At 29.7% G+C, this 18,106-nt stretch overlaps 1 protein-coding gene across 5 annotated transcripts in view; it reads right to left on the reverse strand.

The window, feature by feature from the left end:
• Window positions 1-18,106, reverse strand: part of hts (adducin 1-like protein hts) — a 314,291-nt gene that overhangs the window by 64,054 nt on the left and 232,131 nt on the right. For all 5 annotated transcript variants that reach the window (XM_075367264.1, XM_075367265.1, XM_075367262.1 and 2 more), the window contains exons 5-8: window positions 17,436-17,587; window positions 15,610-15,840; window positions 6,567-6,710; window positions 481-579 (exon numbers count right to left, since the gene is read on the reverse strand). In XM_075367264.1, the coding sequence (XP_075223379.1) occupies window positions 481-579; window positions 6,567-6,710; window positions 15,610-15,840; window positions 17,436-17,587 (626 nt within the window). The remainder of the gene's footprint in view (window positions 1-480; window positions 580-6,566; window positions 6,711-15,609; window positions 15,841-17,435; window positions 17,588-18,106) is intronic.

Below are 18,106 nucleotides of genomic sequence, written 5' to 3' on the forward strand. Positions count from 1 at the left end.
TATTCAAATTCATATAAAGCCAACTGCCTTTACAAGGACTCGAACCTTAGCATGACATTGCTTATTTGCAATGACAAGTTTAATCATTAGAATAACTTGATGGGTTTACATCCCAATAGTATAACAGTTAAAGAGAATTTTACTTCAAAATAAAGTTTGGCAGAAAAAGTCACACAGTATACACCAAGGGAAGATGTGTTGAAACAGTTGCCTTTCTACTCAACTCAAACATGATCAGATATTCTAATACATTAATTCTTCCAAGAATTACATGATTTTTTTTTGTTTTAGTCTCCAGGATCACAATTAGGTATTGCTTCAGAGGATGAGATGGATGACAATGTAGCATGTGAAAATTCCATGCCTGAGTGGGATTTGAACCCAGGACCTCCAGATGAAAGACCAAGACACTACTACTCGTGCCACAGTCTGACCAGAATTATATGGTTTAAAAAAAAATCATAACTTTATTACACTTACTTGTGTTTCGCATGCAAGAACAGTGTTGTAGACATTGTAGAATGCTTCTTCAACAGTTTCTCCACAACATACTGCACCGTGATTGGTTAAGAACATCACCTGTAAATGACAAAAGAATAATGTTGAGATTTGTACAATCTTTAAATTTATCAATCAAAATTAATTTTTAAATAAAACATTCAAAAATTGACTGTTATAAAAAAACGTAAATCCAGCCAATTCAACAATCAACATTCATGAATTGATATCATATGTATCAGGTTAACAACTCAAACCTCACTTTTGGTTTGCTAGAAGGTATAACTATACTTTAGTAGATACTAGTTATCATTACAACACAGACTACTATTTTACATTAGATGTGACTAGAAATATGTCCAAAGGAAGGATGCTGTAGAAAATGACCTATTCAACATTCATATTTTTGTTATTGTTTGTTTTAAGAAGTATTTCTTCATATCTTCATTCTTAAATAAGCATTTATGGATAAGAATCTTAATGCAAAAAAACACACACACACAGGGGAGCGGGAGGGGGAGGGGGAGAGGGAGAGGGAGAGGGAGAGGGAGAGGGAGAGGGAGAGGGAGTGAGAGAGAGAGAGACCAACACTAGCAAGTTATTATCCAGTAATTACTAGTAATTTGACCACTCTGTTTAGTTGAATCTGAAGAATAACTCCAAGCTTATTATCTCAGTATAATGAATAAATAATAGTGTAATGTTTGTAATATTCTTATTTTTAGCTTGTTACTTATGAGTGATGCCTTAAATTCATTTACTTGATTTAGTTTGAATTGATGCCTTCATTTGTTTATCTTTCAAAAGAATGCTCTACAATCACAACATTCTCATTTTTTCTATATATATATAAATTTTCACAATGTGTGCTGGCACCTGTAGTTATAATAAGCATGGGTCAGTATAGCAACAAGATTAAGCACTTAACATAATGGTCACCAACCACTTATTGCCAATAAAACTCAATATGTGCATTTAAAGAAATTACATTTGGCATTGTCAAACTACAATGAACTGCAAAAATCAGTTCATTAGTTCATGTGAATCAAACTATTGCCCACTACATTCTTATATCACATCATTATGCTATGGTAACATCAATGATGTGTAACAGATCATTTCCTACTGTTACAGAACAAACAGGTTGTAAAACTACACTTTGTACCGAAGTTTTTTAGTTTACTCTAACTGACTGAATTCAAAGACAACAAAATAGATATGATGCTGAAACATCAAGTATAAAATACCCAACAATAAATCATGAACAATTAATATTCTGATAATAGCACAACCAATATTTCTACAATCCCTCTCAATCAAATAGCTGGGAGGGATGTGCCTTCTTCTTGGCTGTAGTTGTATACCTGAGAGCTTATAACCAGTTTTATAAATCTACTAACATTCTGATTAACAGAATTTAATGTATTTAAATGTATACTTGTTAAGTCAGCTATTTGTCAATACAAGAGATTTATTACTCTTCGTCATTAGTAAATATTATTTAAAATAACTAATACAATGTGTTTCAAAATGAATATGGGGGTTTTCAAGCAATGTAATATTTCTCACGTTTCACGCACACTGATTAATTATACATGAAATGAAAGAACAACTCAGTTTTAGTTTAGCTTGTGTGCAAGCTCTAAAGCCTACAGATTATGGTTTGCATGCTAGCTTCACAAATGAAATGATACACCGTGACTTTGAAGACTTTCTTTATTGTGCCATACTTAATAACAATTACACATTTCATGGACATTCATAATGTGGGTATCTGGGAATCAGAATATCCTCACAAAATATTGCATTTTAAACAATAGCCGTTCATTTTTGCAGAAGCAAGTGTGTCTGAAATGAACTAGCTTGATATGCTACAACTGTGTCGGCTCTTTCCTGAACTGCAAAATGAACCACAGAAATTTATAAGGCAACAAGATGGTGCACCTCCTCACTGGTATAATGCGTACATTATACCTCGAAGCTACGCATAATAATGCGGTGCGCATATAATAATAATAATAATATAGTACGCATAATAATGCGTACATTATACCAGTGGTACATGATTGGTTGAATGAAACTCTCTCCAACTGCTGCATTGGTCACTGGGAAACAGATGACAGGGTTTGTTTACCATGGCTTCTACATTCACCTGATCTGACCCAATACAATTTTTTTCTTTAGGGGTTTATAAAGAAGTGTATGTGCCACAGTTACCAGCTGACCTACCTGACTTACACAGGACTGACGCATCAATTACTTCAGACTTGCTGATTAAAGTATGGAATGAACTCTCTTATCGGCTGGATTTGTGCCATCTAACAAATGGTGCTCACATTGAACAGTTATAGGAAAAACTGTTGCTCTTTCATTTCATATAATTTATCAATATAAGTAAAACTTATTATTACGTAACTTTAAAACCACGATATTCATTTTTAAACACATAGAAAATAAACTACATAAAAAAAAGAATAACATCTTTGTAAAATATACACCAACACTATACCATAAGAATTTAATTTTACACAGATGTATATGGTCACAATTCTTTTCAATTTTATGCAAATTTTTTACTAGGACAATACATTTTAATTTAGTGTCTACGTAGAATTAAAATTCACATTAAAGAAGCTCCAAGATAGAATAATTGAATAAGACTTTACTGCACTCTACTAACAATAATATTTTCTATAACAGAAGTTAATATCATGTATTGATAAACATTATTTTTTAGTAATACTGAGGATAAGATCCTGAGAAAAACTTTTTTTTTGTCAGGAAAAGATTGTACATTTAGCAACAAAGAAAAACAGAAGAATTAGAACTGTATAGACCCTGAAATTGTTGTCACAATCAATAGCAAAAGTTTGAGATGGGTAGAATATGTTCAACTCAGAGATGAAGGAAACAGAATTAAAGAGAACTGGGGGCAAACAAAAAAGGATCAGACTGTTGGTTCAACCAAAACTACGATGGTGTGACCACATGAAAAATGATTTCTCTCTTACAGAAGTAAATGTATAAAAGACAGAGCAGCAGATAAGAGATAAAAGAAAATAATGAAGGTCAAAAACCGACTTTCGTGTGCCACTACGTAGCCAGCAACATAAAGAAAATACTTATCTGTAAATATTTTTAATCTTATTAATTGTGGTATATTTTATTCCTTAATTTTGTTTTAATACACAAATTTACAATTTTCAAACATTGTTTTGAAGAGTATTCAATCACTAGGTACAGGTCATGTGGTGTAACTTGACAACTGCAGCTGGCCATGCAAGGGGCAGAAAACTGTACATTCTACTAATACTGTCTCACATCACAAGTGCGACATATATCATGGTTGTAAATGCAAATAAAACTAAACCGCAAACATTTATGTCATAAATTACCATTCATGATACATTTTAAGCTGTAAGAGGTAATTTAGCCATTGAAAAAAAAATCAAAATGACTAATTAGAATTTCAAATAACTTTACAAAAAATTGTAAAATGTAAAAAATCCGTAGAAAACAAAAACATACATTATTGTTAACATGTTAAATAATGGCGAATGGTGTTATTTAATTATTCAAATAATCTAATTTAGATATCAGTATGCGTTAAATATTTCACTAATATTTGAATTAAATATTTCATTAACATTTGAATTAAGTTAAACCAAACTTACCAATTTGTGTTCTGTATTCAAACTTTATGAATCCTTTTCTTCAACTCCAGATAGTACCTCCAATGGAATATAATCTTCAGTGTTGCTCGCTGTTTCATCATTTAGGCTGATGATTAATTTGTCAACTTCAATATCCATGGCACATTCTTTACACCAGTAGAAGTTTTCAGTTTCAATAACTTTCTTTCAAACATTTTAACCACATACTAGCATCAATAAAAGAAACTTTTTATTCAATGAGGGCAATAATATCTGCTGCTTTTAAAGGTTTTGATCTGCCATCCACTCTATTATTCCCCAAATTAGTTCTACTGGATTTAAATCTGAGTAATACAGAAGCAGTCTCAAGAACCGTATGACCCTCTGCATTTAAAACATTTTCAAGAGAATAAGTTACAACTGAATTTGATGCTGGTATTAACTCAAGTAACTCTCTTTTAATCATCAGTTTATATCAAAGGAAAAATTCCATCTCTTTAACCACTTCTGCATTTCTGTTTTAAGAGTTCTCATATTTGGAATTTTTCCAATTTGCAACAATGGTATGGTGCTTTATTGAAAACTAGTATTGAAAAATTTGGTTTCAATTTTACAAAAGTTTTTTCAGAAACCCATTGTTTGAAGTTCCTGTGGTTCACAATATTGTGGTAGTCCCCTGTTTTTGAGCTAGGGGTGAATGTCAAGAAAGGCATTTGGAACAAACCTGTCTTTTCTTCCTGCGTGAATTATGATGACCTTTTCGCCTTTGGAAATTGGTGGTGAAGTTCCTCACTGCTGTCATCTTCCCATGATTCAGCAGATGAGTGCAAAGTTAACATGTAACCTTCATCTAAATTTATAATTGGTCTCTTTTCTTCACGAAATTTCTTAATGGCTTTAAAATAAATTATTCTCTTCATAACAATGTCATGTTTCTCTGTCAACAATTTTCGGTTATTTGTTTTCACTCACTTAAATCCTAAATCACATAGTCCTTAAACTTGTTTCTCCTACTTGCCAACCTAGCTCATTTTGAAGTTCATTTTTTTTAATTTTTTAACAATAGATACTGTTTTACCTACCATGTAAAAATTGTGACTGATTCTTCTGATAGCTGAAATTGTCAATCATAGTGACAGGATTTTGTCTCTTGCAATTTTTATCCGGCGTATAGCAACTTCACTCACCACTTTCACTTGAAAACATATCTTCGGCTTCCCTTTTTGTACACTATCGCACTGATGAATACACCAGTGGTTTACTAAAAGAAGCTGAACTTGTTGCAAGGAAATAAGAAAACGTCTGATTTTTTAAATTTGTTGAGCTTAGCTTCTTCTTCTATAAATTTTAACATGTTATATACAATTTCTTTGCTCTGCTTACACAATTTTTTACTTTGCTTTTAATTATCAGATTCAGTGATAATGAAAAAATGTCACTAAAATAAACTATTTTGTTTCACGTGAATACGCTAACACTATTAGATCCAATAACAAAAACAAACTACAATCTGTTTTCAAAACCCAAGCATAATTTACTTTACTTACAGAAAAAAGTTAATTAATTTAAATAAAAAAGTGCACAAATAAATTTACTGGATCTGCTTTGTTCAGAAAATTGTGATCCTATTGTCACATAAGAGGATATTTTATACTTTTTATTTATTGTTAAATAATATAGTTGTTTATAAATTCAAAGGACTACAAATCTACTGTAATATGTGCTAGATAACATGAATAATAATTTAAATCTAACTTTAAATGCAAATGTAAATACAATAATTAGAGGATGTCATTGTAAATATGGTTCAGCAATAATGATGTTTGTGGAATGCACCTATAACAGCTCTCCAAATCCCCCCTCCCTGCAGTCCACTCACCATCACAGCACCAATCGTCAACTTACAGTGCAGTCCCGTTATTATACTAGAAAGGATGTAAAACATTGTCAATGAAATCATATTTCATACCACATTTGAACAATAACGATAAGAATTTTTTTTGAAGTCATTCAAAATTTTATGAAAATCAAATAGTTTTTAATTTTGTTTAAAATTACAAAAACCATTTCTAATCAATAGAGGGACAAGACATTTATGAAACCTTGTGTAATCATTCTTAGGCAATAAGTTTCAAACCGAACCGTAATAGTCCACAGATTTCATTAATATGATTATCCAACGTACCTCTACTTCCATAAAAACAGCATACTGAGCTGTTTATCATAGCTATAATCCAGTTTTTAAAACTTAAGAGAAATAGTTTATTTTTCTTCTTACTTTTAAACAAACATAAATTACAGATAAATCAAAAGTTTTAAAGTATTATTAAATTAATATATACTATAAAATGTAGCTGTTATAATATTCCTGATGCTATTTAAATAGATTATATACTGACATTAAACTACTTATACCTTATTGTTAGGTCCAAGATTTCTTGCTATCTTTTCTTTTTCTTCTGGTTCATAGAGAGCACCAGGATACGGATGTTGACTCACCTCTCCTATAACAATAGATTCTTGACACAAAGGCAACAGCCCACTCTTCATTGAAGATACCTGCAAAAAAAAAAACAACAAGGTTTTAACAGGGGTGACTTGTGTATAGCACTGTCGAACTGCAGCACCCCCTACTTTCACTTAAAATTTATCAATAACATACAGAATAATGATATAGTTTCTTTCATTCTTCAATACTTATACATTAGTATTTAATACTATGAAATAATTTATGTCAGTGGTCATCTTCGTTCATTTCATTTATGAAAAAAAAAAAGAAAAGTTACAAAAATGTTTGCATGGAATGGTTATGCAGTTCCTGCATAACAGTGTTTTGCTATTCCATGCTTGTGCACATTTCAGAGTGACTAAGTGAGCCCATAGTGCAGAGGACTACTCACACAGCGCCAATACACTTGTCCTATTTTTTTCGAGTACACCATTAATGCAGAATATCAGGATATTTTATTTCAGTTCATTGCACTCTTGGAAGAGGAAGACAGACACTGCTGGCTACAACATGACGGTGTGACATCGCACTATGCAGATTCAACTTCTGATTTCGTTGAGGAATTCTTTGGTAATCGTGTTATCGGTCGAGGCTTGTGGCCACCAAGATCTCCAGATTTGACTGCGGCAGATTTTTTTCTATGGGGTTACCTCAAAGAAAAATCCTACAGCAACAAACCACGAACACTTGAACGTCAATATTGAACAAGCTTTATTAAATATCCAGCCACAAACTTTGAAAAAAGTTGCAAGAAACGCTGTAAAAAGAATTGAAGCTTGTATTCAAGAAGATGGCGGCCACTTCCAACATTTACTCTAAATGTAAAGTAATGGATGGTAATAATAAAAATTACATTTACATTTACACATGCCTTTTTATTATTTCATTACCTACCAATATAAGGTTGGGTTGCGTTTTATATGGGACACCTGTATATATATATATATATATATATATATATATATATATATAAGTGGTTATTAATGAATTATTTTAAATTAAAAGTAAAATGATTGATTAAATAATGTACTTCTGAAAATATTAGTAGTCTACAGTCACAGAATACATTCACTACAGTAACCTAAAGAAAGAGATATGTTCAAACAATAAATATATATTTAAAAAAAATAGGTAATAAGGAACAATTCAAATATAAAAAAGGAGTAAAGGTAAAAATAAAGGCAGTTTATAGTAATGCATATTTCAGTCACTGTTATTCAACAAACGAATATAATAATGAGATATGCAAGTATAACATGGAACTGAAAATATTTTTCTCTAACATTATGACTATTCCAACATTTTTCTTAAGATCACCACAAAGTATATCCATTCTCCAGGAGCAAATGAACCTCAGCATTCCATCTCATCCTCTACAAGGTGGAACTTAACATACACACCGTGAACAGAGTGGATTAAAATTTGCAACCTGAGCTGCCTTACTGAAATCCAGTCTACATCAAATGCAAATCACACCTTTCAGAAGCAAATTGAATTTTAAAATACCTGGATAATGACAAATTCCTGTTTTGGTTGCAGCTTTTCTATCAGATCATGCCTCATGTTTAAGCTATTTATAACCAAATGCAATCTCAAGAAATTTATGGGTGCAAAGCAAATGAGTATGTAACAAATTTCAAAACTGCTATTTTTGGAATAAGCTACTTTATGTACTGTGAGAATCCCACAAATAGTATGGCAGAAGCAAAGAAAATATGTGAGTGCATATGTGTTGATCCATTCAACAGATATTATTTCACTAAACAGATAGTAGCTGCTAAATTGTTCAACAAGAAAAGCTGTACTAATTTAAAGAATGAAGAGAGAGGGCTGACTGCTTCTGAATCATATCTCTTGTGTGACAAAGAAAAACTTGAAACTGAAGTGAGAGTATTCTATGGTTGATTCGCTCTGCATTAATATTGCAAACTAACTGACCAGCAAAAATTTATCCTTGACAATAATTTAGATTGTGTTCTTTATGAAATGGCGAAACAGAAAAATACTCCTCACAATTCCCATGACTACATTAGAACCTAAATGCCTGCTAATTTTTAACACTGAAAAAATAAAAACTTTTCTGAGGAGCACTACTAAGAGGGAAAGCTTCAAAACCTTCAAAATCTTAATTTTTTTTTTTTTTAGTGAAATCTTTTTTTTCTCAGAATTAACCTCTATTTATTTCTGAGCATGTAGGTGTAATTTTTTTTACTCATAGGTTTATCTAAGTTAAAAAAAATAAATAAATAAACAGATGTCATGAAGCAGTTTGACATGAAAAACAAAAGAATGAGTCTATTTTTCAAATGTCTGTTACTTGGAAACTTACAGAAGATAAAAGGACGATGATACACCATTTTGATGAGAAAGTGTTGTTCCCTATGAGTGGCAGAACTGCATCAAAATAACAGTTGTAATAAGATCTTGTTTAAAGAAGTGTAAGAACCCAAAAATGTGAAAGTTTCTTTCCACTGAAACATGTGTATTTTGTGAATATTATGAACCAATTAAATACATTCATTTTATTGTAATAATATGGTCGAGTTTCTGTATCAGTTATGTTATTTACTGTGTTGTATGTTAGGTTATGTTGCCTAACTAGGGCGCGATAAGTTATTTTGTTAGTTATACATTTGTTATTGTAATTTTAATATTTCATTTTTGATGTTTTTAAAAATGCCTCCCACAAAACAAAGTGCAAAAAAACTACACAAGGACGTTGCTACTTCAGAAAAAAAATTGATACTTGTCAAAAAATAAAACTTCAAAAATTCAAACTGGAGCAAACAGAAACAATAGTAACAGGCCAGACAGAAAGTATATCTGAACAAACATTGAATACTAATAATGTCAGTGCTGATGATAAAGAATGTTATTTAGATAATGTGAGAAAATCTGATTTTTGAATTCTGAAACGGATTATGAAGAGGACCAAACGGATAATACAAAATATAAGTTGAATGTGTTGAAAAATAATTTCTTTGTTCAGGCTTTTATCATTATATATAATTTTTTTTTCTCTATGTATATATATTTAATTTTGCACAATAATACATTTCTGAAGAGCGCCCTTGCTAATTTAAGTGAAGAGCTGCCACAGGTTTTACCATTTTTATACAAAACTTAGGTAAATTTATATTCTTAACTTTTATGCTGTTAGATCGTCTACAATATCTACATGGTTTGGTATATATGGTGTACCACAACAAAAAATAAAGAGTTCAATAATATTTGCAGGAAAAATTGTGTTTTTGATTACTGTGACATGCACACTGCTATTCAAAGGGAATTTTGAAGCTGAGGAAAAAAATGTTATCAGCTTTAATCTAATGGTAATATTTAAGTTCTCATTTAAAATTGCAAATTATTTTATAACACTAATATCTATATGAAATTATTACATTTTACAAACTTTACTCTGATCTTAAACTTCTTTAATAGCAAATCATGTCAGTGGTTTAAATTTAAACAATTATCACAGAACTAAATAAAAATTTTTATCAAGTAATATGCCCTTTTAATAAATATTTGCTTACAATTAAAAATGTCCATTATTCTTAAAACTCCATTATATTTTTTTTAGTTTATTGTTTCTCACTGTAAATGTTATACAAACAGGTTCACAATCACTTTTTTTTTTTACTTTACAAAACAAGTTTAATCTTAGTGATGTAACACAACTGTGCGATATAATTAATTCAAAAAGTATTATTATTTAATTGCCAAAAAATAATAACTATAACATCGGGACTAAACTCCAAAGAGGTAACAGGTGAGGTACACAGAATATCACAACAAAAGACTTTTTATACATAATATTTGTAATATACAATAAATACAGAAAATATCTTGAAGGCTCATATATGCTTACTGACAGTATGAAGCATTTTTGTGCAAACAAAATCAGTAACATATAAATATCTTTTGTATAAATAAAACTAATACTACAGTACAATATTATTTCACTATCTATAATCCATTTATGTAAATTATTGGAACTACCTTATTTTCATTTTCTTTATAAATTATTAAAAATGTTCAATTCAATTTTAAAGAATAAATGTAATTTGTCTTAACCTGTTACTGAATGCATTAAAATAAAGGTTGTTTCTACATTTTATGTTGTGTTTTAAGTTTACTTTTCTGAGTAGTATGTTAAAATTTTTTTTGCTATATTATTTAGAATTATATTCCACCCACTGAATTGGTGTATTTTTTTGCTCTAAATTTAAATGTCTTTTAAAGGGTCATTAGAAAAAAAATGTGGTAGTGAAATAATTAAATAACTTAAATGTGAAAGAAAACCAAGGGCCACTGATATAACTGGATATAATAAAACAGTACTAAGAAAACTTTTGTTGATTTTGCTAGGTTTTTAGCATGTAATATTGTGCAGGGTTTTTAATTAAACATATCTATTTCTAAATAACTTCTGCTACTTGACAGAGAATCAACATACCATGGGGTCCTAAATCAATAAAGTACAGTGCCAAGTAACGGCAAGCTTGGAGTGGCAACAATTACCACGACATAAAAACATGTTCCTCATTCTTAATAATCCCCCTCACCAAATAATAGTTTTATTTTTAACAAATGAATGAAACAATTTTAAAATGAAGTAAGTTGGCAAATTCTGTACTGTACATTGTAAGATGTAATAGAGAATGACAAAATATTATCTATTACTAATTACATGGTAAATATTGCAGTAAACAGTTATTGCTGTAGGGTCATTCCACGTTAAATCAACTACAAAGAAACAATTTTCTCACCCATGATCTCAAATTTTTATGAAACTTAGCTAGTTTGTTCTACCTATAGAGATAAGTAACCACACCAAATTTCAACTCTCTACCTCACTTCGTTATCATGTTACGGCCATTCAGAATTTTGAGGTTTTTCATGTATTGTTAGTCAGATGTTGCAAGACAAAGTGTCTGTAAATATAAAATAATTTGTCATTTGTTTATTTTTCATCAAATTGTTGTGAAATTTTCAAGGTTTGCTTCTAAACTATAGGGATTCTAGAGACAAATATAACATACCAATTCTTAACAGCATATGAATTCTATTCAAAAAGTAATGTTAAAAATCTTTTAAGTGCTTTAGACTGAAAATGGACCCACATAAAGTGAAATTCTAACTGAAATAAATCTGGTTAAGTTTTCAGACTTAAGTTTATAACTGCAGGGACTACACATTTTTCTATATAAATATGTCAGTAGGATTTTCAACTTTAGATTTTTCCATGTCAATTCACTTGTAATTTTTCTCTGTATGTTATTGATGATGTGTTATTTTGTATAATAGATATTTTACATTTAGAAGTTTTACATCATTATGTAATCAATCAAAACATCAAGAAAGTGTAATGTTTTATTTTCAATTTCGATGGTAAATTTGAATCTATTATTAAAATAATGTAATAATTAATTAATATTATAAATTGTGTTTAAATATAATTCTTAGTTGTCAAAAATAAAATGTTTTTACAACAAAAATTATTTCCTGTGAGACACAAATCAACAACCAAGGGGATCAGGGAGCCTTAAAATGCTTTGCTCAAAGATTAAAAATGTTTACATTTAGTTTAAAAAAACTGTACAAACGAATGAAAACCCCAGAAATTTTATTTATTTATATTGCCCATTTCATAAGGATTATTTAGGAAAAAAAGATTTTGTGATTATCCCTTTCCCTTCTTGAGATATTGAGTTCAATGCTAAACCATGTTTTCATTTTTAGAAATGAAAAATATGATCTTTTTGTGCCAAAATCATTACACTTAGAATGTTATATTTGTCTCTAGAATCTCCATAGTTTAAATGGCAAACTGAAAATTTCACAACAATTTGATGAAAAATAAACAAATTGACAAATTATTTTATATTTACAGACACTTTTTGTCTTGCAACATGCGACTAGCAAAACATGAAAAACCTCAAAACTTTGAATGGCCATAACATGATAACGAAGTGAGGTACAGAGTTGAAATTTGGTGTGGTTAGTTATCTCTGTAGGTAGAACAAACAAGCTAAGCTTCATCAAAATCAGAGATGGTGGGTGAGATAGTATGGTTGAATTGACATGCAATGACCCTGTAACTTTAATTACTTACTAGAAAATGAATTATCTGTTTAATTTCTCAGCTAGAACACTCTCCTCGCTGTCATCTCTATTGTCAGTGTAATTTTCACTATTATCACTGTACATAAAGAGACAATGAAAGATTCTGTCAGAGAATCTATTAATGACTCTTGGTTCCCATATTCACTTTCAATTTTTTTAACCTTTTCACAGGAAGGTTTCCAGTGTTTGTTACTCATTGAATTCATTTTATCTTCACACCGTTTCTGCACTTCTGGCATCTTTAATGTGGCACACAACATAACATTTTACCTCTGACCATACCATCTCAATTGGATATAAATCAGGATGGTAAGGTGAAAACCGCAAAACTTCACACCTAGTTCTTTCCAACCATTCGTTAAATCAGTATAATTTTTTTCTGTTACTTTTACTTCAATTTAATTAGTTCATACAATTGTGGTTTAAGATTTGAGATGAAAATGGAATATGATGTTTCTGTAGGCAAACAGTCATGTTTCATTTCTTGCTTGATGACACTGGAAATTTTTCAGAAAGGGTATTATGATACAGACCATTGTCAATAACTATCATAGGCTAAGGAGGAAGGTTAGGAACTAATTTTTCTTCAGCCCATTTCAAATAACTTTTAGTATTCATGGTAATCGCCATGTTTTGATTTGGCTTTCTAAGTTAATATTGCATTTAGAATAAAATAATGACCATCTCACCTCCAGCATGAATTATTATTAGGTCTTCACCTTCATTTTTCTGGTAAATTAAGTCCTGCATTGCTGTCATCAGCCCATGACTGTTCTGTTGAAGATGATAAAACATAGGATTCATCTAAGTATATGATCACTAGTTACATTTTTTAATTACTGTAGCCTGCAAATATGAAATTCTTTTCTGCCTAATATCATATTTTTCAACTAAAATTTCCCTTTTGTTTTCTGTTTTGTGCCACTTAAAACCTAATTCTTTCAAAATTCTTCTTAAACTAGTTTCATTGTCATTAGCATTAATTTTAATTTTCAATTCTTTACAAAGTTTGTTAACTGTTGGCAACTACCCTATCTTTGAGTGAAATTCATTCACAGTTCGCCTAACCAAATGTTCATCAAAATCATTCAATCTGGTAACTGGTTTAGAGAACATTTTTTTTTCTTTTTCGAGATAATGAACGAACATTCTGGCACCTCAGACTGAAGAAGTTCCATTTTTACTTTTCCTAGGCTTTGAAACTGAGTTCTGGAAATGCTACAAGCAGCTGCAGTTTATCTTCACACTTCTGACTAGCAATTAAATGTCTGTCACTTTTTAATTTTCCTATAACTACACATTCTTTCTTCATGAAATTATACACTTTTTTTACAATTTCACAGACAATTGTTTTCAAAGTTTTTACCTTTCACAACAAATTTAAATTCAGCCACAACTATTTGTATGTGAACAAACTACTTTAAAATATTTGAACCATAAACCATGATAAAAACCTTTTACAAAATAAAGTATCATACATTAATTGACTATGTAACAAAATACATGACACACACCAAAAGAACCGTACCAAGAGGCAGAACAACAGAACTGACTTTATATACATGGAAAAGCAAAACAAAAAAAAAATACACTGCTTTGTAAACAACAGTTGCATCATGTTTATGCTACTAAGAGATGATTAATCATGGTGTGCTAATGTTTCAGAGAATAATAGTATAGAAGTGATGTGCGGGCTTGCCGTTCTAATGGCTGCTGTACTTTAAAAGCATATGATCTAACATCAGAAAATGCAGGAGCAAAAAAAATTTCAATTGAAAAACTCGTTGCATAGCATTATTATCATCAAACAGTAATTAAAAATTATCATGAATGGAAGAAGGTTTATATATATATTTTTTACTTATGTAATATCTAAATTATATACATAGATTAGATGCAGGTTAACACAAGACTATAAAAATGTTAGTAGCTACGCTAAAGTTATCCTCCAGAATTATAATAATTATTATCCATATGTAGATAAAAAATGCCTCTCTCAAGAGCTAAACTTGTTTAAAAAGCTTAAAAGTACCAGAGTTATCAAAAACAGATGAACAAAGATTTTCAGAAAATGGTAGGAGAAATATTATTACATATTTGATCCAAAAACAGGTAATAGTTATGACAATACTCCTTATTTGTTTTGGCTTAAAAAATTCTATCAAATCCCCAAACTATTCACAGAAAAATTGAGCATAGACTATGATGAAGGTATAATAATAAACCTTTTCAATCTGTACAACTCTGTCGACCTAAAGATAAAAACGATACAAAAATAACTTATGAGTACCATTTTACCCCTACCACCATTCATTCAGCTTCTTACATACATGTATGTGACTTCCATCCTACTGAATTCATTCAGGCAAAAATTAAATTAAATTGGAGACTGCAACTACACAACAGATGTCCTAATTTTATAACATTAACTAAAATAATTGACCGACAATGAAAAATAATTGGAAGCAGACTGCAAGAAAGTTGAGACCTGTTATAATAAAAGTGACAAATACAAAGATAATAACCACTTCATATTTAGATAATGATAATTGAAATGCTATCAGCAACAATATTAAAGATAGTAGCAATAATGAAAATTAACAGATAAGTCAGCTAGCTGAAACGCATTTTAAAACCAGAATTTGTGAACATTTTATTATTTATACCAGTACAATAGAGCTGTTATTCATACCATTATACATTAATCACATACCTCTTAGGTCATAAATACCACCATACTGTATGTTTAGATTTCAATCTAAACATTGTTTTAATTTATAAAACAAATAAATTAAAAATTTATTTTAGATTAATACTTACAGCCAATACAGAGGGAGTATGAATATGAATGATACATTTGATATCAGGGCGTGCAGAATGTATTGCTGCATGCAACTGGAATCCAGTGACATTAACACCGAAGTTGGTCGTACCCGATTCTACTACTGCACCTTGCATATCGACTTTAATCAAGCTTGAAGCTGTGATCTCATGATATAACATACCAAATGGATTAACCAAGAAGTGCTCTTCATCCTGATTCAATCTGGCCTGTAACATTAGGAATTTCAATTTTTTACATAAATATACCTAGCTGTTTCAGCAATATAATTTTTTTTAATTTAAATAAATGTTACCTCGTATCAATTATTACAGTAAATGCTAACATATAGTGTATATAAATGCTACATTTAAATTTTCATTTAATGACTTCCAACACAATCATTTCTGGGTTTCAATGGGAATCAATTCTTTACATTTTGTAAGTTGACTTATAAACAGTACATAGTATATTTTACAAGAAGCAATTCTCTACACACTTAAAAAACAAAGTTACTTTTAAAAAAGATAAGATGCTGCCAACAGCATCAGCTACTGAATGAATCTATGCCATACAACAGAAGGGAGATAAATAAATGTTGAATGAACGATACAACTTGCTATGCTACCATACATTTGTTAAACAAGTTGTTAATCACTTAATATTACTGGTAATCAAATATACAAAACATTCACGTACGCAGTGACAACCAAGCAATTTACTTTATTCTAGCTTGAGCATTATTTACACCATCTGACTTTCCTAATCGATCAACTTTTTCTTAATTTACTCACATAAATTACCGTGAAAAAAGCTTTATTAGTTTTTTAAACTAATTACATTTTTATTTCTTACAATCAATAAAAAAATTAGTTTTAATTTTTTTACATAATTAAAACATGACTCAATCTGTTACTGAAAAAAATTTAAAGTGTGATTCACCAATATACTATAACACTACTCTACAAGATTCTTATTTAACTTTTTTTTTAATGATATAAGAACACAGTTTTCTAGTAATTGTTTTGAATTTTAATACTAACATGTGAAACAGAAACTAATAAGTTTCTGTTATTTTAGGATTTTAGAGGAAACATATGAATGAAACTGAATAAAAACCTAATGCTAATTTTTCACAGGCAAATAATAGTTTACAAAACCAACCTTAATATAAACTTAATAAATAATTAACATTATCTAACACCAAGTTTTGGAGAACATATCAAATAAACTTTAATAAACAAATAGTTTAAAAAATTGCATCCTAACAGCAGAATACATTAATTAATTTAAAAATGTTTTGAATTACTTCCTTTTCTTTCTGAAGCAAAGTTTCTTAACGCAGGCTTTGAGGTGGGGTCTCAACTGAGAAAAATAAGCATCATGAAAAAGCATCACATGCTATAATATTGCGTAAGAAGCTTTGCTTCTGTTGTGTGTCTGTGCACCAATGCACTCATTTTAATTATTTTATCCCTGCTGAATACTTACTTGCTTCTGTTGAAGCAGAGATCTATGCTTCAATTTACTTGAATAAATTAAATAAATAATTTAATTTAGTTTACTAAATTAATAAAAAAAACACAACTGAATTTTTAAAATCTAGAAACTAACATTACACTACCTCAGTAATTTAAATAAACTACTATATGTATTAATTACCAGTATTATATCTAAAGAATGCCTCATAGAAAGCTCTTGGCTACTCGGATTGAAACTCAACAAAAAAAAAAAAAAGTATTTTAAAGTAAAAATATTATATGAAGTCATTCACTATTGAAAGCTTCTTGAAAAAAATTTAATTAATTAAACTATATGTTCTTACAGTGATGTGATTGTAGATACTCTGTGCCCAACCATACAAATCTATCAGCCGGTATACAGCAGCCAATTTACACCTCAATATCTTCTCACCCTTAGCATAACCCATACTCTCTACGCCACGAATGTCATTAATAGGAACCACACAGTTCGAACCTGTAATTAAATAAATATACAAATACAGTTCAGTGAAAAATATCATCCCTAATGTGGAACATGTTAAGGAACTAGAGAAAAAAATCTTGGGGAATAACTGTTCCCAGACTATTAATTAATCTTAACCAAAGAGTTTCACTACTCGGTTATGCAATTTGGAAAATAGTCAGAAAAATCCAACCAAAACAGTAATGATGTAATTATAAACATTTACTATGATTAATAAATATTATAATATATAATAAATAAAATATATAATATTATAAACATTACTATGATTGTAATTATAAAAATTGCGTTATCAAACATTTAAGAAACTTTGGATTTTTTAAACTATTTCTTTAAGCTTTATTTTTTAAATAAATATTTATCTGTAACTGAGAAATAAATTAAGCCAAACTCATTACGCTAGATTGTGGGTTTTAAAGTATGCTCTAGTAATATTTGAAATATATTACAAATAATCAATCAGAATGTTTATTTTTTAATAATCATGTGTGATTTTATGACTGTAAACAA

Source organism: Lycorma delicatula, chromosome 5, assembly GCF_047948215.1.
Source record: "Lycorma delicatula isolate Av1 chromosome 5, ASM4794821v1, whole genome shotgun sequence".
Classification (NCBI taxonomy): domain Eukaryota; kingdom Metazoa; phylum Arthropoda; class Insecta; order Hemiptera; family Fulgoridae; genus Lycorma; species Lycorma delicatula.